We start from the raw sequence: 24179 nt of genomic DNA on the forward strand, positions 1-24179 counted from the left end.
GTTGTGGTGGGAGAGGTCCAGGTTGGATATTAGGAAAAACTATTTTACTAGGAGGGTAGTGAAGCACTGGAATGGGTGACCTAGGGAAGTAGTGGAGTCTCCATCCCTAGAGGGCTGTGTCTACATTGGCACCCTTTTCTGTAAAAGGGATGCTAATGAGACACTTCGGAATTGCAAATGCTGCGGGGAATTTAAATATCCCCTGTGGCATTTGCATAAACATGGCATGAACATGGCTGCCGCTTTATTTTCCTCAAGATCCCGTCTAGACTGGCGCTTTTCTCCGGCAAAACCCCGAGCTGGAAAAAAGCGACAGCTATGTTCATGCAAATGCCGCGGAGGATATTTAAATCCCCCGCGGCATTTGCAATTCCAAAGTGTCTCATTAGCATCCCTTTTACGGAAAAGGGTGCCAATGTAGACACAGCCGAGGTGTTTAAGTCTCGGCTTGACAAAGACCTGGCCATGTTGATTTAGTTGGGATTGGTCTTGCCTAGAGCAGGGGGCTGGACTTGATGACCTTCTGAGGTCTCTTCCAGTTCTATGATTCTAAGTGTGGAGGGGCTGTGTGTGTGTGTGTGGGGGGGGGGGGGAGTGTCCGGGTATAGAGTGAGAAGAATGGGGGGGGGCGCAATCTGAGTGCAGGCATCTGGGTGGAAAGGGATCTGGATGCACAGGGGTTTATTGCTGGCTTCTGGGTGTATGGATAAGGGGATTCTGCAGAGTGGTCCAGGTGAAGGTGATTGGGGCTTGTGATGAGGTAGGGGGTGTGTCTGTGCAGGAGAGGCTCTGGAACTAATGGTGGTAGACGTGCCATTGCACCCCATAGTTTGAAGAAATAATAGCAAGCACCAAATACATCTCAGTATTGAAAGTAACAAGTGTTTTTCAGGTACTGTCATATCACACCCACATGGGGCTCAGGGTAGGCGGTTAGGGGGTGCAGAAGTCAAGTTTGGGGGTGTGAGGAGCTCAGGGCAGAGGGTTGGGATGTGTGGGGTCTCAGGGCAGGGGATTATGGGCTCAGGGTAGGGCAGGAGAGCCTCTGTGGGCTGGATCTGGTCCCCCAAACTGGTTGATCTGGCCCATGGATGCCCTATTGCTCCTCTGCCTCCAAGTCAATCAGGGCCTGGGAATGGGGAGTGTGCAAAGTCTCCTCTGCCAGGGGCTTAGAGTGAACCACTTGTTCAGCTAGCAGTTCACTGTAAGCAACATGTACCCCTTGCAGGGGCAGAGGCAGGGAGTGAGAGACTTTGTGTGTTCCTCTGCCCCCAGCCCGATTGGCCTGATTCTCCTGCACTGCAAGGGGCGTGCGATGTTTAGAGAGAACCATGGTTCACTCTTGAGTCCTGCATGCCCCTTGCAGGATGGAGGCAGGTGATGAGATATTTTGCGTGTTCCCCGAGGCCATCACTGGCCTGGGAACAGGGGGAGCACACAAATTCTCCTCTGTCATCAGGGCACTGGTGCCTAGAGGAAACTGCCAGCTGTTTAAAACAGCTAGCAGTTGGGGTAGGGGGAGAGGAGGAAAGACTTCACGCACTCCTCCACCCCCAGGCACATCAGGGTCTGTGGGCAGGGGAGTTCGGAAGTGTCCTGGCCCTGCCCTTTCCAGGGTGGCCCAGCCCCCCTTCTAAAATTATTTCCCCCTCCCCCGGGGTAGGGTGTTGCAGGATGTGGGGGATGCAGGAGTCAGGGCTGGGGTTGGAGGAATTCAGGAGTCATGGTGGAATGGCTGAGAAATGGGGGCTCAGAACAGGGCAGATGTGGGGGATGGTGCAGGAGTCAGGGCAGAGAGCTGTGGTGTGTGTAGGAGAAGGAAAGAGTGCCGTTTTGGGAGGGCAGAGGGGCTGCAGCTCTGCATACCCAGACATTGCTGCTCTTCTTTCCCTTCAGCTATCAAGGAGCAAGGGGAGAGTACACAGCTTGCATGAATTGCCCTTCCCCTAGGCAGCTGGGAAAGGAATGCATGCATGCACTTTTCCCTTGCTCCCTGATAGTCAGGGGAAGGGGAAGGGAAAGAAAAGTAGCAGAGTCCAGGGTACTTGTGTCTAAAGCTCCCAACCTTCCCTACAGGCAGGGGCAGATGACCGTTTTGCGGGGCCCCGGGCAACATAATTCCACGGGGCCCCCCCTTTGCCACGGCGCATGCGCGGGGCTTTCTGAAGCGCGGGGCCTGGGGTGGCCACCCCGTTCCCCCTGCCCTATATCCGCCCCTGCCTACAGAAGCACCTTAGGGGGCGGGGCCCAGGGCTGGGACAGTCCTGGATCATTGTGTGTGTGTGTGTGGGGGGGGAGGAAGTCACTTCTCCAGCCAGCCCCTTTCACCTGCCTGCTGCTTATCACTGCAGTCTATAGGAAGCCCTGGAAGCCTGGCTGGGAGTGGCTGTTTTTCTTCCTGCAGATGAGTGTCCCAGCTGGCTAACTTCCTGCTGGAGCTGTGCACCCTCTTATTTTCACCTCTGCTTTCCATTAGCACCCCACTATAAAAATGGTTCCAGCACACCTGCTTAGCAGGGGGTCCAGGTGGGAAAGTGGGCCATAATAGGTTGGGGGCCTGGGTGCATTGGTTAGGATTCCGTGAGGTGGGGGTTTGAGTGGCAAGCTCAGCAGGGGTGGTTTGCATGCAGGTGTGAGACATGGCGGTGGTGGTGGAAGGCTTGCATGAAGGGGTTTCAGTGGAACAATTTTGGAACCCCTTCATGCAAGCTCCCCATGGAATTTTGAGGCTTAATGAGGTGATATGCTGGTTGGAATGCGTGGGGGTGAGCAGATGGGAGAGCAGCTCCCCATACACTGACCCCTCACCCCATGGCTGAGGAGCAATGGGGGCAGAAACCAGGGGTGTGTGTGCACACTGAGTTTCCTGCAGCAAGTGCAGGTTTCTGGGGGTAGGTCTGACCTGGCCCTAGCTACTTCTTGCAGGGCAAGAACAAGTACTGTCCTTTGCCAGCCAGGCTGGGACTAGCAGTTGAACCTGGCACATAGTACAAGCCACTGGCTATGGCATTGTCATCTCTGCTCTCCATCTCATTGTGATTTACCTCTGCTGCCTGTTTTAGGTGCCTGAAATAATGCACCCATGCTGGTGGGGAGGGATGGTCTGACTGCTCTTGCAGTTTCCCTGTGCTTCCAAGTCAGAAGTCATTTTTCTATAGAGAAGCAAAGAAATCTGTGGGAGCATGAATTCTGCATGTGCACACAGTGACATAGACTTTCCCTAGGGCTACGTCTACATTGGCATGATTTTGCGCAAATACTCTTTAACGCAAGAGTTCTTATGTTAAAATATTTCCAAGAGAGAGCATCTACACTGGCATGTGCCTTTGTGCAAGAGATGTGCTTTTGCGCTAGAGCATCTGTGCCAGTGTAGACGCTCTCTTGCGCAAGAAATTCATGTTGCCTGTCTACACTGGACTCTTGCGCAAGAACAGTTGTGCAAGAGGGCTTATTTCTGAGCGGGAACATCATAGTTCTTGCGCAAGAAGCACTGATTTCACACATTAGAACGTCAGTGTTCTTGCGCAAGAACTCCCCGCCAGTGTAGACAGGCAGCATGTTTTTGCGCAAAAGCGGCCGCTTTGGCACAAAATTGCGTCAATGTAGACACAGCCTAGGAGTAGTGGGGACAGAGCCAATAATGGTGCTGGGAGAACCAGGCAATGCCTTCTCATTGAGTCCAGTGGGGAAGCAGCATAGCTCATACAGAATGGCTTGGGACACAAGAAGTTGTCTTCTTTGTTTATATAGTATTGCCAACTTCAATAGGTCAAAAATCTTAAGTTGAATCACCAAAAATAATGATTGGCCCCAAAATAATGATATTTAAAATATATAATTATCTGCCCATGTTTTCTCAGAGTAGTAATAATTTTGAAAATTAACATTTGATAGAAATATTTTGTTCAATCACAGGCTGCTTTTAGAAACTGAACCAACAGAAAAATAAACCACTTGCAAATCTTAGCAAAGTGAGGAAAGTGGACTCTGGGGCGATGTCTACACTCGCGGCTTCTTGCGTCAGAAATATGCAAATGAGGCTAAGCGTGGAATATCGCCAAGCTCATGTGCATACCTAATGAACTGCCATTTTTGCAGAAGAGGCTCTTGCTCCAGAAGGAGCTGTTTACACTGCCCCTTCTTGCGCAAGAAAAACCCTCTTGTGCAATGCCGTTATTCCTGAAAATAATTGGTGTAATGGCATTGTGCAAGAGGGTTTTTCTTGTGGAAGAAGGGGCAGTGTAGACAGCTTCTTCTGGCACAAGACCCTCTTCTGCAAAAATGGCGGTTCATTAGGTATGCAAATGAGGCTCAGCGATATTCCACGCTTAGCCTCATTTGCATACTTCTGACGCAAGAAGCCGTGAGTGTAAACATAGCCTGGGTGGGGTACGGGGAGAGAAGATGGATAATGAGATGGATAAAGTGTCTGGCCTGGAACTGGGCACTGGTGTTGTGGCATGAAATAAGGGTGGTTAGAACCTACCACCCCTACAAAAACTAATCTGCTGCTGTCACAATATGAAGTTGAATAAAATTGAAGTTAACCATAATATAGCATCAGGGAAAAACTTAAACAATAAATAGTCTAGCTAGCAGCAGCTTAAAGACTAACAAAACATGTAGATAGTATCATGAGATTTGAGGCACTAGGGGTCACATGCCCCTGAATGTGGTGGGCAGAAGGGGAAAGGTGTCAGCCAGCAAAGGAACTAAATGGGGGGGGGAGGGGAGATGGTGCCCATTACAAGGGTCCATTCTTTTTACATTCACTAGTAGCGGCAGAAGAAGTGGAGCAACATGGCCCCAGCTAGTTCTGTTCTCCCTCTGTGCCACTGTCAGGCACAGGCAGGATCACTCCCATATCTACTGTGACATAATTGGCCTGGTTAACATTGGTCTTACATTTGATAAGCAACTCCCTTCTTCTTCTTCGAGAGTGTGTGTGTGTGTGTGTGCATGCATGTGCGCTCAAATAAATCTCTAAAGGATATGTCTACACTGGCAGCTTCTTGCGCAAGAACTCTTTTGCGGAAGAGTTCTTGTGCAAAAACTCTTCCAGAAGAGAGTGTCTACAGTGGCATGTGCTTTTGTGCAAGAGCATCCATGCCAGTGTAGATGCTCTCTTACGCAAGAAAGCTCTGATGACCATTTTAACCGTAGTGCTTTCTTGCGCAAGAAATTCATGTTGCCTGTCTACACTGGCCTCTTGTGCAAGAACAGTTGCACAAAAGGGCTTATTCCTGAGCGGGAGCGTCAGAGTTCTGGCGCAAGAAGCCCTGATTTCACACATTAAAACATCAGTGTTCTTGCGCAAGAACTCCCCACCAGTGTAGACAGGCAGCATGTTTTTGTGCAAAAGCTGTTGCTTTTGCACAGTGTAGTCACAGCCTTTGTATTTATGGTGCCACAGGACGACTCCTCGTTTTTACAATAGTTGGGTGTTTCATAGAAAGAGCCAGCTTCGGGAGTCAATTGCCTACAGGAGAATCTCAGCTTCCATTAAAAACAAACGCTGCAGGCGAGGAAAGCAAAGCCCCTTGCACGCCTGGCTCGGAGCAGAAGGAAGAGAGTCCTTGTGTTCTTTTAATCCGCTCACCATGGTTGTTAAGCCAAGCGCCAGACAGGGTCCCCGAGGGGCTGCGCAGCAGGGTCCCTATGCTGGTGCCTGGCTCTCCTGCTTCCCCTGAGAGGTGCCCGGGCCAGCGTAGCAGGCAGAGTGGGCGGGGGGCAGACAGCTGGGGGACCCGGGAGGGGGAAGAAAGCCCCGGGGCACCGCCCCGCCCTAGCAGAAGCGATGCCGGGGAAACAAGACCCACTTGCGTCTTCCGCTTGGCTGCGTCGAACGCCACCCACTCCCCTCCCCCTCTCGCGGGGTTGCTTCCGGTACGAGGCGGAAGGGCCCCGTGCTGCGGCTCAGGAGTCCCTTCAGGCGCTGCGCGCGGCGGCCTAGCCGGAGCGGAAGCTGGCTGAGGCGCTGTGTAATGCATCCGGAGGCGGGGCGGCGCCTGCGCAGTGCCTCGGGAGCGGGAGGAGACATTCGCAGGGAGCCGTGCGGCCGCCGGGATGCCGGACTATCTAGGCGCCGATCAGCGCAAAACCAAGGAGGAGGAGAAGGAGGACAAACCCATCCGCGGTGAGGGGCCGGGGCCCTGTATCCAGCGACCTCGGCCTGCCCTGCGGGTCCTTCCCCTCGGGCTCCGCTGGCGACGCCCGCAGTCGTTCCCGGGCTGGTCTCTGGCCCCACCGAGCGCCGGGCCCGGCGAGCTGGGCGGAGCGTCTCCGCCGTCGGGGAGGCAGCCGAGCCGCAGAGCGAGTCCGTCACTTAGTGAGGCGCCCAGCACTCGGGGTCTCACCTCAGTTCTGCTGGGTCAGGAGCTGCCCGGCCTCCCCGACGCTCCTGTGCGGGTTCCCGAGGCTTGTCAGCCGCCCTGGCCAGTAGGGGTGTTAGCGAGTATTGACTGGAGTATTGACTACTCGCTCCCACCCCCCGCCTTTTGCCTCTGTGAGAGGCGGGGGGTACAGGCAGGGATGTAAGCGACTAGTTGCCCCTCCCCCGTGCTGCCTCTGTCGGAGAGAGCCAGCAAAGGGGAGGGAGCAGAAGCCGGTGCTGGGGGAGCTGGCTGGTTCCTCCCCAGCACCGTCTCCACAGAGAGCAGAGGAGGCAGAGGCACAGTAGGAAACAGTAAGCAGGGACTGAAGCAATCTCCACTTGTGCCACTGTGGTGATTCTGCTTTTGAAATGTACAAGAGCCATAGCTGAGTTCTTGTATATTTCAAAAGCAGAAACCCCATAGAGGCAGAGGCCAATGGGGGATTCCTCTGCTAGCTCCATGCTCCCTGAAGAGCTTCCTTTTGAAATATACAAGAGCCCCACTGGGTCTCTTGTACATCTCAAAGGCTCAGATGCCACAGGGAATGCAGAGCGGGTCTCCCACTGGCCTTGTGCTCCCTGGCAGGGCTTTTGCTACAGTTCAAAGGTGAAGGCACCCTTATAGGCTCATTGAATAGTCAATGGAAATCCCATTGACTATTCAGTTAGTTAATTAATCTCAATTTAACATACATGGAAACAGGAGCTTGTGCTGGGGGGATCCAGCTTAATAGCTGCTTTCCCCCAGCACCAGCTCCATGTGCTGCCTCCCCCTCTAAACTCTGCTGCCTTTATCTGCCTTCGGCAGGCCAAGGCTTGCCATGGGCAGATGCTGCTTCAGCAGCAGCCCCTGCCCATGGGGGTCCCAGTGGGGCACTGCCTCCTCTTCTCCCCCTCGGACAGAGGCTGCTCTAGCAGCAGCCCCTATGCTGAAGCAGCTTCTGTTCACAGCAGCCTGGGATGGCTGCCGCAAACAGGGACTGTTGGACTCAGCACGTGCTGGGACCGAGCAGTCCCAGCTTGCGCTGTTTTGGGATGCTGCATCTCTGCATTTTAAATGTAGTAAGAGTCCGATGGTTCAGTCCTGATTTGAGCTGACTGCTGGAGCAACCCCCGTGGCTCTGCAGAGTGCTCCTTATCAACTAACTGTGTAGTCAATGCAATTGTATCGACTACACGATTAGTCAGATAACTGCAATTTAACATTGCTAGTACACAGTGGCTGGCCCAGGTTAGCGGCCTTGCATTCACTAGGCTTGGGCTGAAAATTGGCTATGTAGACATGAGAAGGTAGGGTCTCACGTAGGGATGCAAACGAGTAGTCAACTAGTCCAGGCTTATCAGTTAATCTTCTTGACTTTTTGCATTTCTACCCCTGCCTCAGAAGCAGCAAGAGGGGGAAGCAGGAAGGCTGCACAAGTCTAGATGCGGATCTGTCAAAAATAAACCCTTTTTCGACAGATCCTGTAAACCTCATTTTTTGAGGAATATAGGATCTGTCAAAAAAGGTTTTATTTTTGACAGATCTGCATCTAGACTGCCATTTTTTCGAAAAAGCTCTGTTTTGAAAAAAAGCGGTGGCCATATTTATGCGGGATATTTAAATCCCTGCTTCATTAGCAATTTCGACGTGCTTGATTTGCACCCCTCTGTCGACAGAGGGGGATGCAGTCTAGACATAGCCTTAATGTTTCTGGGCCTCCATTCCTTTCCTTAAAACAGAGGTAATAACATTTCCCTACCTTCCAGAAGTGTTGGGAGGATAAAAGTTGTGAAGCACTTGGAGATCTACTGATGGAAACAGCACTATCTGAGTAAACATCAGCCAGTCTTGCAATGGGATTGCTCAGAAATGTGAGCATCATCTAGCTAACATGTCTGTGGCTGCACTCATGCAGCATGCGCTTTGCCATCAAGCACTGAATAAATTGAGGGATTCTCACTTTTGGGAGACTCCTGTATCTTATTTGCAAAACCTTTGTGTCATGTTCTGCTCTCTCACAATCAAATTATTAGATTCATGTAATGACTCTTGCTCTTTGTTGATAACTTCAGTACAGGAGCATCTTGATTTTGAAATAGGGTCTTGTTCTTTCCGTCACTGAAATACAACTTTATCCTGTTAATTAATTGCTTGGTGTGCAAGTATGTATTGAGTTATATACAGTCTAAGTACCTATGAGTGTTTAGCGTTAGAACAAATTACCTCTGGATTTTGGACAATTGTTGGGATAATCAAGAAGCAGAACTTGATCCATTTGTTTATTATACTCCCTTTTCTCCAGGCCCTTGTTAAGCTTGTTAAGCCCTTGGGTAAACTGCTTTCATGTTGGATATGTTGGTGCACAATAGATAACAATGCAGTACTTCTACTCAAGTCTTACTTGCTGGGATGAAGCTGGAGAACTTGTCTAACTCCTCCTTGTTCTTGAGTACTGTGCAATAAAACCAGATATTCTAGTTTAGTGTTTAAAAATAAAATAACACCAGCTCTCCCTCTCAGTATCAAAGGGGTCCTGTGGATGTGTGCATTTGCATCTTTTAGAAGCAAAATGAGATGCATTTAATTTGTTCTTGCAACTGAAAGCTAATTCTTGTGTGTCTTGTTTCAGCATTGGATGAAGGTGATATTGCCTTGCTGAAAACCTATGTAAGTACCCTACATAACTAGAATGCTAAAGAAAAACATGAAAATCTAATTGACTGAATCAAGGCAAAATAGCGTCTTCCAAACTGATCTTATTTGGAAATAATACATTTGTTTCTCTCTTCTGCCTTAAAATTTACTCCATGTCTGTGCCTTCTCTCCTTCTCTGCAACTTCTTTCCCCTAAAGAAGTCTCTCCCCGCCCCAAAAACAACAAAGCCTCTACAGATTTGAATATTATTGGTCTGTGAAGGAACTATAACCAAATAAATTAAGTTTGCAGTTACTTATATTGCTGTTTTAAAATATCTGACCAAGAGTGTCCTGAATTTCATTTACGTTGAGGCCTTTACTCTTCTAGATAAGTATATGTGCCTTAGTGCGCCTGAAATGGGCCTGAATCTGAGAATAAATAATATAATTTACATCTATTTTTGCTCCTGTGTATTACAATGGACCATTTGACTGTGCATTTTAATATCATGTTCTGTTTTTCAAGCCAAATACAGATTTAAAAAACTACAGACCAAGGGCAACTTAATCTCTAAGGTTAACAAATAACTATATTGATTATATCAACAGACATTAAGAGCTATCTATTATATATAAATATGTGTACATGTTTTTCTTATGTTGTTGAAATGTGCACACTTTCTGTTCCAGGGCCAGAGCACGTACTCAAGGCAGATTAAACAGGTAGAAGATGATATTCAGCAGCTACTTAAGAAAATTAATGAACTCACTGGTATGTGCTTTTCCTAAAGTAAAATGTAATAGAAAGATAATCAAACCCAGGTAGACAACTATGATTTTTAATTTCAAAAGGGCAGACTTTGGTAAATTAAGGGAAATAGCCATCAGATTGAAGAGCTCTCAAGGACTTAAATGTGAAGAAGCTTGGGGTTTCTCAGATCAGCTAAAATAAGAAAGGGGAGAAAAAACGTGTATGGAAATATTTCAGACCCAGCTGGATGAATAATCACTTCAAAAAGATTATTATGAATAAGCAGAGAGTTTGTATGGATTGAAAAAAGGGTTGATTAGCAAAGAAAGCTACATCCTGGGGGTTAGTAAATGCAGGAATAAAGTGAGAATTGCTAAAAGTGAAGCTGAATTAGCTTTTACCAAATTAAAAAATAACTTAAAAACCTTCTCTTACTTGTATAAACAAAAAGAATAAGAAAGGATAAAATTGAGCCATTGTGCACTGTAGGATAGGAGATTAAAGGTAATTTTTATGTCCCCAAAATTAACTCAATACTTTGCCTTGATTGTCTAAAACAATGATAACATGAATTGTCCCTGAAAGCAATATGGCTGGTGGGAATGAATGTCTAGAAAAGATCACTTTCACGTGTGAGGTGAAAGAAGAATGTAAAGAGTTTAATTTGGTGAAGTTGAGGGGAACCAGACAATTTCCATCTCAGAATATTGAAAGAAGTGGCACACGTTACTGCCATTAAGTAGCAAGGATGTTTAATAAATCTCTATGTGGGGATAGTACAGGTAAATAACCAACATCATAGCTATATTTAGAAATTGGGGGAAAAAAGTGATCCTCGAAATACAAACCTGTTAATCTGACCTCAGTAGTATTCAAGGTTTTAGAACATATTGTGAAGGAAAGAATAATTAAATTCATAGAGGCAAATGGTAAAGAGGAGGTAATGTAATATGGTTTTACTAAAGGTAGATCATGCCAGACTAAACTGATTTTCTTCTTTGAGAAAATAACCAGTTTCTTTAGATAAGGGAAGTGCATTTGATACAGAACCACATGGAAATTATTAGATAAATGACTGTAGGAAGGGGATCGATACAACATTATAACGTAGATAAAGAATTGGCTAGATGGGAATAGGCAGCAGGTTGTGCTAAAAGGTGAGTTGTTGAATAGGCATTATGTTATTAGTGGGGTTCGTCAGGGCTCGGTCTAGAGACCAATCTTATTTAATATTCAATATAGAGGAGGATTGGAATATAACACACGAAGATCTGGATGACTTGGAAGATTAGAGTCAGAGAAATGGGATGAAATTCTGTAGGTCAAAAAGAAAGTCATGCTTTTAGAGTTTAATAATAAGAATCTCTGCTGCAATCTGGAGGCAGAGGAGGGAGACCTGGGTGTGGGGGTTCATCACAGGGTGATTATGAGCCACCACTGTGATGAAGCTGTGAAAAAGGCAAACGTGGTCCTAGGAAGTTTGATTAGGCAAAGCATTTCCATGAGGGGGAAGTATTAATGCCATTGTAGAAAGCCCTGGTAAGACCTCATTTGGAATGTTGCATATAGTTCTGATCTTCTGTGTTCAAGAATGATGAATTTAAAACTGGAACAGGTGCAGAGAATAGCTAGTAGATTGATGGGGAAATGGAGGGCCTACCATACAAGAGCAGACTAGAAGAGCTTGGCTTGCGCAGACTCTCAAAGGCTATGACTGTTTTCTATAAATACATTGGGGTAAATACCAGGAAGGGCGGAGAACTGCAAGATAAAATAGGTATGAATGGGCCATGAGCAACTTCAGGTTGGAAATCTGAAGGTTTCTGACCATCAGAGGGGTAAACTTTTGGAACAGCCTCGTAATACAAGTAGCGGGGGGCAAAGAATTCATTTTAAGAGACAGCTGGACAAATGTATGAGTGTGATTGTATGACATGATTGGTTGTGATGATAGTAGGCATGGCTCAACATCCCTATGGTTCATTTCCAGTTTATATCTTACTATAAGATTTACCCTATGTTGTTTGAGTCTTTAACTCAATTTTTGTTTTACTGTGTCAAATATATAGTAGATATGTTGCAAGCTTTTGTCAGCAGATGGCTCCCTATTACACAAAATAAGATCTCTGTTGCTCAGGTTCTTAACTCAATTTTTGTTTTTCTTCATTTAAATCATTGCTCTGAGATGGTGCTAGGGTTCGGGGTTCGGAAGGCAGGCTGCCCCAAGGAGAGAGGACTACCCCAGCCCTTTCTCACTGATACAGCTTGGGCCAGCTGAAAAGCACATTTACATGGCTGCAGCAGCTCCCGTGGGCACAGCTGGGGGAGAGGTGCATGTCCCCAGGCTAGTGCAGATCCTGGTTTGTCAGCCCCTTGGACTCCCCAGCCAAAGTGAGAAATGCAGGTAACTGTCCTTTTCCCTGGCTCCCTGACATAGAGGAATAGCCAGCAACATCCCTGTACAAATTGGGGGGAGGAGGAGAGCTTCAGCCCCCCTCTTCCCTTCCTAAAGGGAGCCTGGGGCATGGCAGGCTGGTGATTGTCTTTTCTGAGTAGCTTTATAAGAAGCAATCCCATTCCGAGCACATCCCATTTTCCTGGCACAAAGAAACCCTTAGTTTAAGTTATGAGAAGAGGAAGCTGCATACTGAATTTGGTAGTCCTAGTGCTTACTGTTGAGGAGTTCTTGAACACACACTTACGCACAGACACAGAACTCTGTGAAATATATAATAGATGGTCCTCATAGTTTCAGCATCAAGTGTGCATCATAGTTTCAGCCAGTCTCAGGCCAGGGTTGGAAAGGAATCCCTTCCCCTTCCCAATGTGTTCTGGAAAGGTTTTTAATAGGGCTGTCAAGTGATTTAAAAAATTAATCGCTATTAATTATGCAGTTTCAAAAAAAAATAATTGCGATTAATTGTGCTGTTAAACAATAAGACTCCAGCTGACCCTGGACTCTGTGCAGTGCTGCTCCTTTGAAATGCCACTGTGGCATCTCAAAGGGGCAGCACTGTGGGAGCCTGGGATCAGGTGGAGTCCCCAGGCTCTGTGCAGCACTGCCCCTTTGAAATGCTGCTGTGGCGTTTCAAAGGGGCAGCACTGCATGGAAACCCCTGTGATTAACGCACGTTAAAAAATTAACATGTTAATTCTGCCCTGTGTTAATAGCAGGTGTTAACACGTGTTAATTGACAGCCCTGGTTTTTAATCTTCCAAAGCATCAGCGATGGCCTGGCATTGCGATATTGGATGGGCAGACGGCAGAGGGCTCTGAGGTAGCAGTGAGCATTCTCTTTCTCAGTTGATTGGCTGGCTTGTTCATGCTCACATGCATTAGGTCCTACTGTGGGCCGTGTTTCCTCAGGTCAGATTGACTTTGACCATAGGTGCTTTACGCAGGCCACTTGCCAGGATTATTTCGGAATATCTCATGTAATCATTTCTATGTCAGTGCAGGGACTCAAACACTGGTGCTCTTCAGTCTGTCCTAATCTCTGTATGTGGGACAGAATGTTGAGCCATGCCCACTAATATCAACTAATTATGTCATATAACATCACTCATAAATTTGTCCATCTGTCTCATAAAACAAATCACATTGTTTTCCTCTGCAACTAGTTTAGTCTCCTGTGAGCAGCAATGCATTGGTCTAATATGGGTTGTTGGACTGAGTGTGAGAATACTAGGTGGTGTTATTGGCCTCTCATATGCCAGTGTAGATGATTCAGTGGTCTTGTCCGATCTTAAACTCTGCATGTTACGCTTTCAGTAAGCCACTTCTTCTATAAAGCAAAAACTAATATTCTGAATCATGGATTTCTAAGTGTATGTCTACACTAGCCCCCTAGTTCCAACTAAGAAGGCTAATGTAGGCGTTCGAAGTTGCAAATCAAGCCCAGGATTTAAATTTCACGTGCTTGATTTGCACCTTCCCAGCCGGTCGCCATTTTTTTTTTTTTAAATGTACAAGTCCAGACTAACTGCCCGTGTCTACACGCGGCAGGGACCCGGTAGTTCGAATTAAAGCCCTAGTTCGAACTACCTGTTGTTCCTCCTGCAAGAAGGTTTAACAGGTAGTTCGAACTAGGGGCTTTAATTCGAACTACTGGGTCCCTGCGGCATATAGATGCGGGCAGTTAGTCCGGACTTGTAAATTTCAAAAAATGGTGACTGGCTGGGAAGATGCAAATCTAGCATGTAATATTTAAATCCTGGGCTTGATTTGCAACTTCGAATGCCTACATTAGCCTCCCTAGTTCGAACTAGGGGGCTAGTGTAGACATACCCTAATATGCTAAAGGCATCAGTCTGTTTCTTGTTCGAGGTGTTCATTACTGTTAAAACTGTATATTATGTTTGTTTCATATATATACTTTGCAGTGCTTTTTTTGTGATGGTACACACCAGCATGGCCTACCGTCACCTTTTTTTTGGGAGCACTCACTGCTTTCCTCTGGCACAGCTCCCAGCTGGCCCTGGGAGCGAGCACGCATGCCATGCTGGATGGAAGCCCACTCGGGACATGCAGCAATTAAAGGGACTGTGACTTTTTTTTTTTTGGTTTGACTAAACCCTAGTACTGGCACTTTGTTTAAAAACAAAAAAAAGAAGAAAGCACTGATACTTTGTATCTGAACTTCAGAGTCTGCTTTAAGACTCTTAAAGGTGGTCTACAAAGGGGGAGTGGGAAACTTATACCCACTTCTGCTGCTTTATGGTGTGTAAAGATGCTAGAAAAGTCACTAAAAATACACATTCCCTCTTCTTAACATTAAAAATACCAGTAATAATGAATTTTGTTTTCCATGTTGTTATGCTGGACTTGGTGGTAGGCTCAGATGAGTGTTCATTAGCTCTCAGTTCTTATTCAACAGCGTGCATGTTGAATCTTAAAGTTTCTTCCTCCAAGTACTTACTTGTAAGATACTTGAATTACAACGTTTAAAACAGTTTGAATAACAATCACTTTCCCCCTAAATCAGGATTTACTTCACTAGTATGTTTACTGTCATCCTACTAGTTCTTCATAAGAGTCTGCTAAGCAAGAACAAGGTAGACAAGGCCTGAATTTCTAATTTTAAAAAAAATATAAAGGTAGAGGGGAATCTTGTTAGACTTGGTTTCTGGAATATCATGAAACAAACAGCTTTTCCTTTGCAGGTCACATCTGAAGTATGTATAAAATCTGTATCTTAGCATATGCCTTTTACTCTAATATGACTGGTGGTAATGTTGGTAGAACTGAGTGTGAAGTATCATTGATGTGATCAGTGAATTTGTAACTTTGCTGTCTTCTATGTAGGGATCAAGGAGTCAGACACAGGCCTGGCCCCTCCTGCCCTCTGGGATCTGGCTGCAGATAAGCAGACTCTCCAAAGTGAGCAGCCACTGCAGGTAGCCAGGTGTGTATATTCTGTGGATTCTGTCATAAGAGCTATACGGTATTATAAAGTCCATAACATTTACAATTCTGCTTGCAGCATCTGTTTTCTTCCCATGTGACACTTGGTTAAAACTTTGATCCTTAGACATTTCTGAGGTGCTGCTCACTGTGGTATCTAAGTGCTCAGTTGTTAACCTTAGTGAAATATGAGAAGTATGTCATATTTGGAATAGTGATGGAATTGAGTTGCAGCATTACAAACATACTACCTATATGATTTTATACAGGCACTTAAGAATACAAACTAACAAGCAGCTTAAATTGTCTGTTTTGTGGCCTGCATTAGTTAACTATCTCTTCTACTAGGTGTACAAAGATAATCAATGCAGATTCGGAAGATCCCAAGTACATTATCAATGTAAAACAATTTGCCAAATTTGTGGTGGACCTCAGTGACCAGGTAGCACCTACTGACATTGAAGAGGGGATGAGAGTTGGGTAAGTAAAGATATAAACTTCTATCATCAATAAGTTCTGTGACCAGTAAGTTTAACTATAGGCAGAAGCTTCCTTTCCTGTAAGATGTCATGGTACAGTATCAGTTTAGTGTTTGATCAAAAGTTATATTGTGTTTGATCAAAATCATATTGTTTGATCAAAAGTTATCTCATATGGCTGAAATGTAACACAGGAGCAAAGCTAGTCAGAAACTTTCTGAGGTCTTCTGCTGGAAAATGCTGATTTGTCAAAATAATGTGCCACAGGATGAAATTCTGACACATGCAGGCAGGATTCAGAAATCTTGGCTTCCTGCCAGCTTGCCTACCCAGCTCTTTGGCAGCACTTCAGTAGGCTGATGGAGAGCAGAGAACCCCAGGCTGGCTGCTCCTTGGCACCCGGAGTTCCAGGCTCATGACTTTTCAGCAGTCTGGAAGCCATAGATGCCTAGGCTGCCCGCTTGGTGGTCTGCTGGGATTCTGGATAGTTTAGGAGTCTTGGAAATGTTTCCAAAGGCCTATTTCTACTTTTTTCAAAACAGACTTTGGTATTTGTTTCCATAAGGAATCTCCATTTCATTTTTGGTTCCATTTTGGAATAAATTTTATTTTTAATTTGGGAAGTTCCCGTGGAAGTAGGATTTGGTTTTAACCAGTAGTTCTTAGCGATGGGGTCAAGCTCATGCTGGAGAAAAGAGATTTTTATCCCCTTCATATTACAAAAGGTTTTAAAAAAAAATTATAGTTGTTGTATTAGTGCGAGGAATGTTAAAATGAAAATAATGCTCCTTGTCCTTCCCATCAGTGTGGACAGAAACAAGTATCAAATCCATATCCCCTTGCCTCCAAAGATTGATCCAACAGTTACTATGATGCAGGTAAGAACTCCCTTTGCTGCATATGCTTTTTTCAACTTGTCTACCACTTATCTGTCCGAATTCTGCTATTGCTTATCTAAAGACCTAGGGAGACAGACTTGGAATGGAAAGTTGTTTAAATGTGTATGCATCTGTTACACAGGTGGAGGAAAAACCTGATGTCACTTACAGTGATGTTGGTGGTTGCAAAGAACAGATTGAAAAGCTGAGAGAGGTGGTTGAAACCCCCCTGCTTCATGTAAGTAACTCTTAGATTGTGTGTCGCTCAATGTTTTGATAAGATTTTCCACGTCATGGTTCTCCAAGTACTGAGATGTTTGAATGTAAACATCGCAGCAAACCTAGCAAAGCAGTTTTTTAGTGGCTTATTTTTTTATTTCATTAGCAAAGCTGATCTGATTCACCACCCATCTGCACATAAAGTTTCTAACATTCTGTTTCTTCCTTTACAGCCTGAGCGGTTTGTTAATCTTGGGATTGAGCCCCCCAAAGGAGTACTTCTCTTTGGGCCTCCTGGTACAGGCAAAACCCTTTGTGCCCGTGCTGTTGCTAACAGGACTGATGCCTGCTTCATCAGAGTGATTGGATCTGAATTGGTGCAGAAATATGTAGGAGAGGTAATAACAAATCCTGTGTAAAAGATGGAACATGCTAGGAATTCTAATGGTTAACTGCTTAGCCGGTAGTGGCTAGAGCAGGTGGAGGGTGCTGCAGCCCATCTGCAGGGGCTAGGGGCGCACCATTGCCCCCTTCCCCATTTAATCAGTTAATGAGTTAAAATTAACATTTTACTAGCTAACCAATTAAAGAGGATTTTACATCCCTAGAACACACTGCAGACTCCTAATGGTGGAGGCCAAGCATTTTAATAGACATTGCAGCTGAATGTACAAGTTGAACCCCTCTAGTATGGCACTCTCTGGCCTCATAACATCTGTGGTCTGGCAGGATTTTAGATAGCTGGATGTCCACTTACTATGGGTGTGGCCAAGGTTCCCACAGTCCCTTAAAGTTTGTTTATAGCCAACAGTCCTGGCTCTCAGTGTTCTGTGCTGATAGTTAGCTCTAAGTTACCCTTAAATGTCTTCTAAGAGCCTTGTAAGCTTTGCAAGTGTTAATAACGCTGCTAGACAATATTGACCTCCCATAGTCTGGCACATTTTCTGGTTTGGCACCGGTCAGGTCTCAAAGGTGTTGGATTAGAGGTTCAACCTGTACCAGGTTTTTTAGGCTTGGGAAACAAAAGCTATTAAACAAACCAGTGAAATCCTAGAAGAGTGAAAGCTCCATATCTTGACTACTCTATGATTGAAATATTCATAAGCATTCATTGGCATTAGGTCATCGCTAAATTATTTAAAAAATCCCACCCCAAATTATCTTTAACTTCTCACAGAAATGACACATCTGTTGTGGCCTCATATAGTTCATCTGAATGTTATAACCTTAACATTGGTGACAGCTGTAGCTTTGATTTTTGAGGTCTTGACATATGACCAGGTTGCTGCTGCATACGTAGACTCTGCACCAGTTTATGGCAATATGGGGTAAAGTAGGTGCATACCACTTGCAGACAATATGGGGTAAAGTAGGTGCATACCACTTCCAAGGGGAACAAGATAACTGAGAGGTTTGGTGATGGTATGTGATATGATACCTTTTGCCCCTAGCTCATGTTGAAGGTCAAAAGTTGGTCAGTGCCTGTATGGAAGAGGTCATAGAATCATAGAATAATAGGACTGGAAGGGACCTCAAGAGGTCATCGAGTCCAGCCCCCCGCCCTCAAGGCAGGACCAAGCTCCACCTACACCATCCCTGACAGATGTCTATCTAACCTGTTCTTAAATATCTCCAGAGAGGGAGATTCCACCACCTCCCTTGGCAATTTATTCCAATATTTGACCACCCTGACAGTTAGGAATTTTTTCCTAATGTCCAATCTAAACCTCCCTTGCTGCACTTTAAGCCCATTACTCCTTGTCCTGTCCTCAGACACCAAGAGGAACAAATTTTCTCCTTCCTCCTTGTGACACCCTTTTAGATATTTGAAAACCGCTATCATTTCCCCCCTTAATCTTCTTTTTTCCAAACTAAACAAGCCCAGTTCATGAAGCCTGGCTTCATAGGTCATGCTCTCTAGACCTTTAATCATTCTTGTCGCTCTTCTCTGTACCCTTTCCAATTTCTCCATATCTTTCTTGAAATGTGGCGCCCAGAACTGGACACAGTACTCCAACTGAGGCCTAACTAGTGCAGAGTAGAGCGGCAGAATGACTTCACGAGTTTTGCTTACAACACACCTGTTGATACAACCTAGAATCATATTTGCTTTTTTTGCAACAGCATCACACTGTTGACTCATATTCAACTTGTGGTCCACTATGACCCCTAGATCCCTTTCTGCCATGCTCCTTCCTAGACAGTCGCTTCCCATCTTGTATGTATGGAACTGATTGTTCCTTCCTAAGTGGAGCACTTTGCATTTCTCTTTATTAAACCTCATCCTGTTTACCTCTGACCATTTCTCTAACTTGCTAAGGTCATTTTGAATTATGTCCCTATCCTCCAAAGAAGTCGCAACCCCACCCAGTTTGGTATCATCTGCAAACTTAATAAGCGTACTCTCTATCCCAATATCTACATCATTGATGAAGATATTGAACAGTACGGGTCCCAAAACAGACCCTTGAGGAACTCCACTTGTTATCCCTTTCCAGCAGGATTTAGAACCGTTAACAACAACTCTCTGACTACGGTTATCCAGCCAATTATGCACCCACCTTATCGTGGCCCTATCTAAGTTATATTTGCCTAGTTTATCAATAAGAATATCATGCGAGACCGTATCAAATGCCTTACTAAAGTCTAGGTATATGACATCCACCGCTTCTCCCTTATCCACAAGGCTCGTTATCTTATCAAAGAATACGGGTGATGGTCTCTGTTCAATTCCTGGTATAATAATGTGCATACCACAACCAACCATGATAGCTAGGCCATAGTAGCAGGTAGGAGAGGCTAGATCTAAAATTTGAGCTACCTGACCCACTCATAGCAGTGGGCTCTGCAGTTTAGGATCGAGTAGTATGTGGTGCAGTCAACAGAGCACTGGGGTGGCTATGAAGGGATCTGGGTTCCATTTCAGCTATTTCTCCACATCTTGATTACTGTACCTTTAAAATTATCACAGTAGCAGCTAAGAGAGGCTAGCTCCATTGCTGGGTAACCTTGGGCAAGTCACTTCATCTCTGTGTGCCTCCACTTCCCCATTGGTAAAATTAGCATAATGATACTGACCACCTTTGCAAAGCGCTTTGAGATCTGAGAGTGAAAAGCACTGTGGAAGTGAAACATTTTTGACAGCTTGTATGACTGCTGGTTGAAGTTCATCATTTTACTGGGCAGTTGCTTTGGAAGCTTCCACAAATACTAAACTTCTAAGAACTTTTAAAAAAAAATTGGTAATAACTTTGCTTGTTAAATATTGGTGTTTGGGTGTGAGCCCAAGACACAGTACCTTCAGGGGCTCTCAAGCCTGCCAGAGTTGTGTGAATCAAAAAGTCAAATTTTTTTTTATAATTAGAAACTCATGTCATGATCATCACTGGGAAAGTGTGAATTTGCTTTAAAATTTTAAAAGCTGGTCTATAACAAAATCTTATCCTTTCTATTAGGGAGCTCGAATGGTTCGTGAACTCTTTGAAATGGCCAGAACTAAGAAAGCATGTCTTATATTTTTTGATGAAATTGATGCCATTGGAGGTAAGCTTCCAGCAATCATAGCTTATTTTTGGTGGCAAACTTTTAAAACTATAACAAGACAATTCCTTGATTTTATAATTCTCTCTCTTCACACTGTACTTTGTAGCTATCAAGATGTTTTCATTCCTTAAATTATTACAGCTGTGTAAACTTGAGAAAACTGTTACTCCAAACTCAGTTTTGCTATATTTACTGCAGAGGAAACTATCAAGAAATAGTTAATAAGATATTAACTCTAATCCCAAATGCAAATCCTTACTTTGTATTTTGATTATAGAAATAAACATTTTTTAAAAATGTTTAGGAATTAAACTATTTAGCAACTTGCTCATATCATATTTGTAAGATCTCCGGTCTTAAGTTTAATTTAACAGAAATTAAACTGAATGTAAACTTAGCATTTCTTCACACTTCTTCTGAAACCTGTCTTCCTTACCAATCTCATTTGTTTGTATGCTTGAGTGAGGTTCACAAAAGCTGACCTTCAGTTCTTTAATGATGCCAAAGTATTTTGTTTTGAGGAAGGTTAAATGGATTTTGTAAACCTAAGGAATGTTGGTGTGCTCCTCACTGAGGAGAGCAATATCCATCTTTCTCAAACAAGAGATAAAAATATTTTGCCTACTTCACTTATCTGAAGATGATGCATTCCAAATAAGCAAGGATACATATTTTGGTAATTGTCATGAATATACATTCAGCTGTGACTGTTGTTGTTATGTCCTTCATTTGTTTGTAAATGCAATGGGATTTATCCTCACTATAAAAGTGCATTTTCTACAACTTGATGTGTAATTGTCTGCTGTCTGCAGGTGCTCGTTTTGATGATGGGGCTGGAGGAGACAATGAAGTGCAGCGTACTATGCTGGAGCTGATCAACCAGCTGGATGGATTTGATCCGAGAGGCAATATTAAAGTGCTGATGGCAACAAACAGACCTGATACATTGGATCCAGCACTGATGAGGCCTGGGAGACTGGACAGGAAGATTGAATTTAGCTTACCTGATCTTGAGGTTAGAACTGCTTGTTTTCAGTGCTAAGCAAAGTGAGAGAGCAGTAGTGGTTTCAGACTTTAATAGTCTTCTGTAGTTTAGAGAGGTAACAATCTCACCTTTTAAGAGCGATACACTTGATCTTCATTGGATCAAATGTGCAAAAAAAAAAGCCCTCCACCTACACTATGTAAGAGTCCCATCTCCACAGCCCTAGAAAGTAACAATGCTGTGCAATGCACTTCCCAAATTGACAAATCCAGACTCTGTTGGACCAAGTCAGGAAATAGATTCTAAGTTGTAGCCCCGTCCCTCCTCTTGATTTACATTACAAGGAGAGAGAAGGTCTCTTGTGACTTATTTTCAAGCACCTTTAATTAGTATCTTTACTGTACATCATACAACAAGTATTCTGGCTTTGTAGCAGTAGGTGGAGTATGAAACAAAGACTGTCTCCCTATCTGAAGTTGTGTTCAACCAGGCACTGGCTGAACATTCTGTTTTGCTTCCTGTCTCCCAGCATATTCTTTTTTTCACCCACACCATTGAATTTCTGTTTTCAGGGAAGAACTCACATATTCAAAATTCATGCTCGTTCAATGAGTGTTGAAAGAGATATAAGATTTGAGTTGCTGGCTCGACTGTGTCCTAATAGCACAGGTAAGATGAATTCTATGAGTTACACGCTGATTCTGTTTTGTGTAAAGTGCTCAGTGTGCTAGTGTTAAAATCCATCGTCTGTTTCTTTGAAAGGTGCTGAAATTCGCAGCGTCTGCACAGAGGCAGGCATGTTTGCCATCAGAGCACGTCGAAAAATTGCTACAGAGAAGGACTTCTTAGAAGCTGTGAACAAAGTCATTAAGTCATATGCAAAATTCAGTGCTACACCTAGATATATGACCTACAACTAACTACTTAAAATTGAAGAAAAATATGTTCTGATTGTGTTTCAGAAAGATTAACAAAGTCTGAGTAACTGCTAGGATGTGTTTGCTGTCTAATCTCATGCAGAGTCTAGAAATAAAATATTTCATTCCAAATTATAAGCTTGTAGTTTTTTTTTTTCTTTTTAAATAATTGATGTACTAGGAAGTCATAGAAGACACCCTAAAAGCTTAAGGGTGAAACCAATCAGATTAAGTTGAATACACTGTTTTAACTGTCAAATTCTTGATTTCTGAGGGTGCCCCTAGCAGGCTAAGTGCTACACAAAAAAATAAAACCTTGTCCTTATAATTTAAAAACCACATAGCAAGGAAGGTACAGTATAGTGCTAGATTACTATTAAAAGTGAAAACTTTACTTTTCTCTGGTTTTGGTTTAAGACTGTGTTTAGCTTGGCTAATGAAAATCAATGAGTCTGTTTCTAGTTGATTTTCAGTGCTCAAGTACAGCATGGTGGTATTGTACTAAAGAGAAAAAAATCAATTTTTAATTTTTTTTTAAACCCAACAAATCTTAGACACCTTTGGTCTGTTCCTTTCTATTTTTATCATAAAACTTGCTAAGTGTAAGTTTAGTCTTAAACTGACTTCTTATTGTTTTCCACTTTCTGCCTTCCAGTTCCTGGTTGCTGGCAGAGACTGGAGTAGGCTAGTTAAATTAACTCCACTCCCAGGAGTTTGTTTTGATTGCTAAAGAATACTAGTCTGAGGCTTCCTCTCAACAGCTGGATTTTTAAAGGAAAAACCTAAAACTCGTCTGCTTGGAGCAAAGTTGTTCAAGAGGCTGCTTCAAAGATAGTGGAAGAGCATTGCAAGCCTGCACTTATTCCTAAGTTCTAATACTGCTGCTGCAGCACTTGTGCTCTAGCAGCTGAATTATAAACTCAGTTGTTGAAAGGTGGATAAAGCTTTGTAAAATGTGTTTAGTGCCTTTCCCACCAACATTCACAGTTAAAGGGAGACAGAATTAGTCCAAGCAAAAAAAGCCTCTTGCTTTAATTTAAGGATCAAGAAGAGCATGCCTGGAAACCAAAAAAGACTGTGTGACTGGAAGTCAGTGAGCAAAATGAAGGGATGGATTACTTTGCCCATCACACTTTTGGCATTCTTAGTTAATGGGATAAAGTTGGGGGGGGGGGGGAAGACTGAATGTTTCATCATGGTCTGGGACCTGAGGCTGTGCTGCTACATCCTTATTCTGAGCTGTTCTTGACAAAGTGAGGGCCCAGATGCCATCATCACCTCCACTGGCTCTGGTTGGGACCTTTTAGTTCTTGCCGTCATGCTCCATATGAGCTGCTTCTCTGCCTTTTTTTCTTTCCTGTCCCTCCCCTTTTGCCTCATGAATAAGCACCTTGCAGAGGGAGCTAGCAAGCCTGTGTTATTTGAAACAGAGGTTCTCAATTGTGGAGAAGGAGGCATGAAAAGGCAGAGCAGTGAGTATGTGTTGACTGGGTACTCAGCTTTGAAGCCATAACTGTAATAAGGGAGGGACAGCATGGTACTACTACCCTTCTCTGTACTGGAAGCAGTGCTGCCTTCCAAACGCAGTCAGGGAGCTTCTTACTTAAATGACTCTTTATGCCTTGTTCTAATATTTAGTGAGTTGAAAAAGTACTGACAAAGAAGGGTGGAAAGAATAAAGAAGTGTGAGTACTGCTTGTGACCAATGAGGCAACTAGAAGTTTGGCTCATCTTGGTGGGGTTAATAAGCCTGTGCTCTGTTTGAATTGCTCCAATGCTGAGGCTACAACCAAGTCAACCTCAGACACAGCATTTTCTAACTGCTGCTTAGCTACATCTACACAGGCATGATTTTCCAGAAATGCTTTTAACAGAAAAGTTTTTCGTTAAAAGCATTTTCGGAAAAGCACAGCTAGAGTGGTAGGATGCTTTTCCATAAAAGCATCCATGGCCAATCTAGACGTGCTTTTCTGCAAAAAAGCCCCGATTCCAAAAACGACGATTGGGGCTT

The 24179-nt window shown here is 44.2% G+C and overlaps 1 protein-coding gene across 1 annotated transcript; it reads left to right on the forward strand.

Annotated features, from left to right (window-relative positions):
- Positions 1-5922: 5922 nt before the first annotated feature.
- Positions 5923-22306, forward strand: PSMC2 (proteasome 26S subunit, ATPase 2). The gene is made up of 12 exons (XM_006137538.5): positions 5923-6136; positions 8986-9023; positions 9683-9764; positions 15049-15148; positions 15496-15627; positions 16432-16504; positions 16647-16742; positions 16957-17121; positions 20179-20266; positions 21079-21281; positions 21824-21920; positions 22014-22306. The coding sequence occupies exons 1-12, from the start codon at positions 6067-6069 to the stop codon at positions 22169-22171; spliced, it is 1302 nt and encodes a 433-aa protein (XP_006137600.1). The 5' UTR covers positions 5923-6066; the 3' UTR covers positions 22172-22306.
- Positions 22307-24179: the final 1873 nt, after the last annotated feature.

Source organism: Pelodiscus sinensis, chromosome 1 (genome assembly GCF_052426305.1).
Source record: "Pelodiscus sinensis isolate ZL-2025 chromosome 1, ASM5242630v1, whole genome shotgun sequence".
In the NCBI taxonomy this organism is placed as follows: Eukaryota; Metazoa; Chordata; order Testudines; family Trionychidae; genus Pelodiscus; species Pelodiscus sinensis.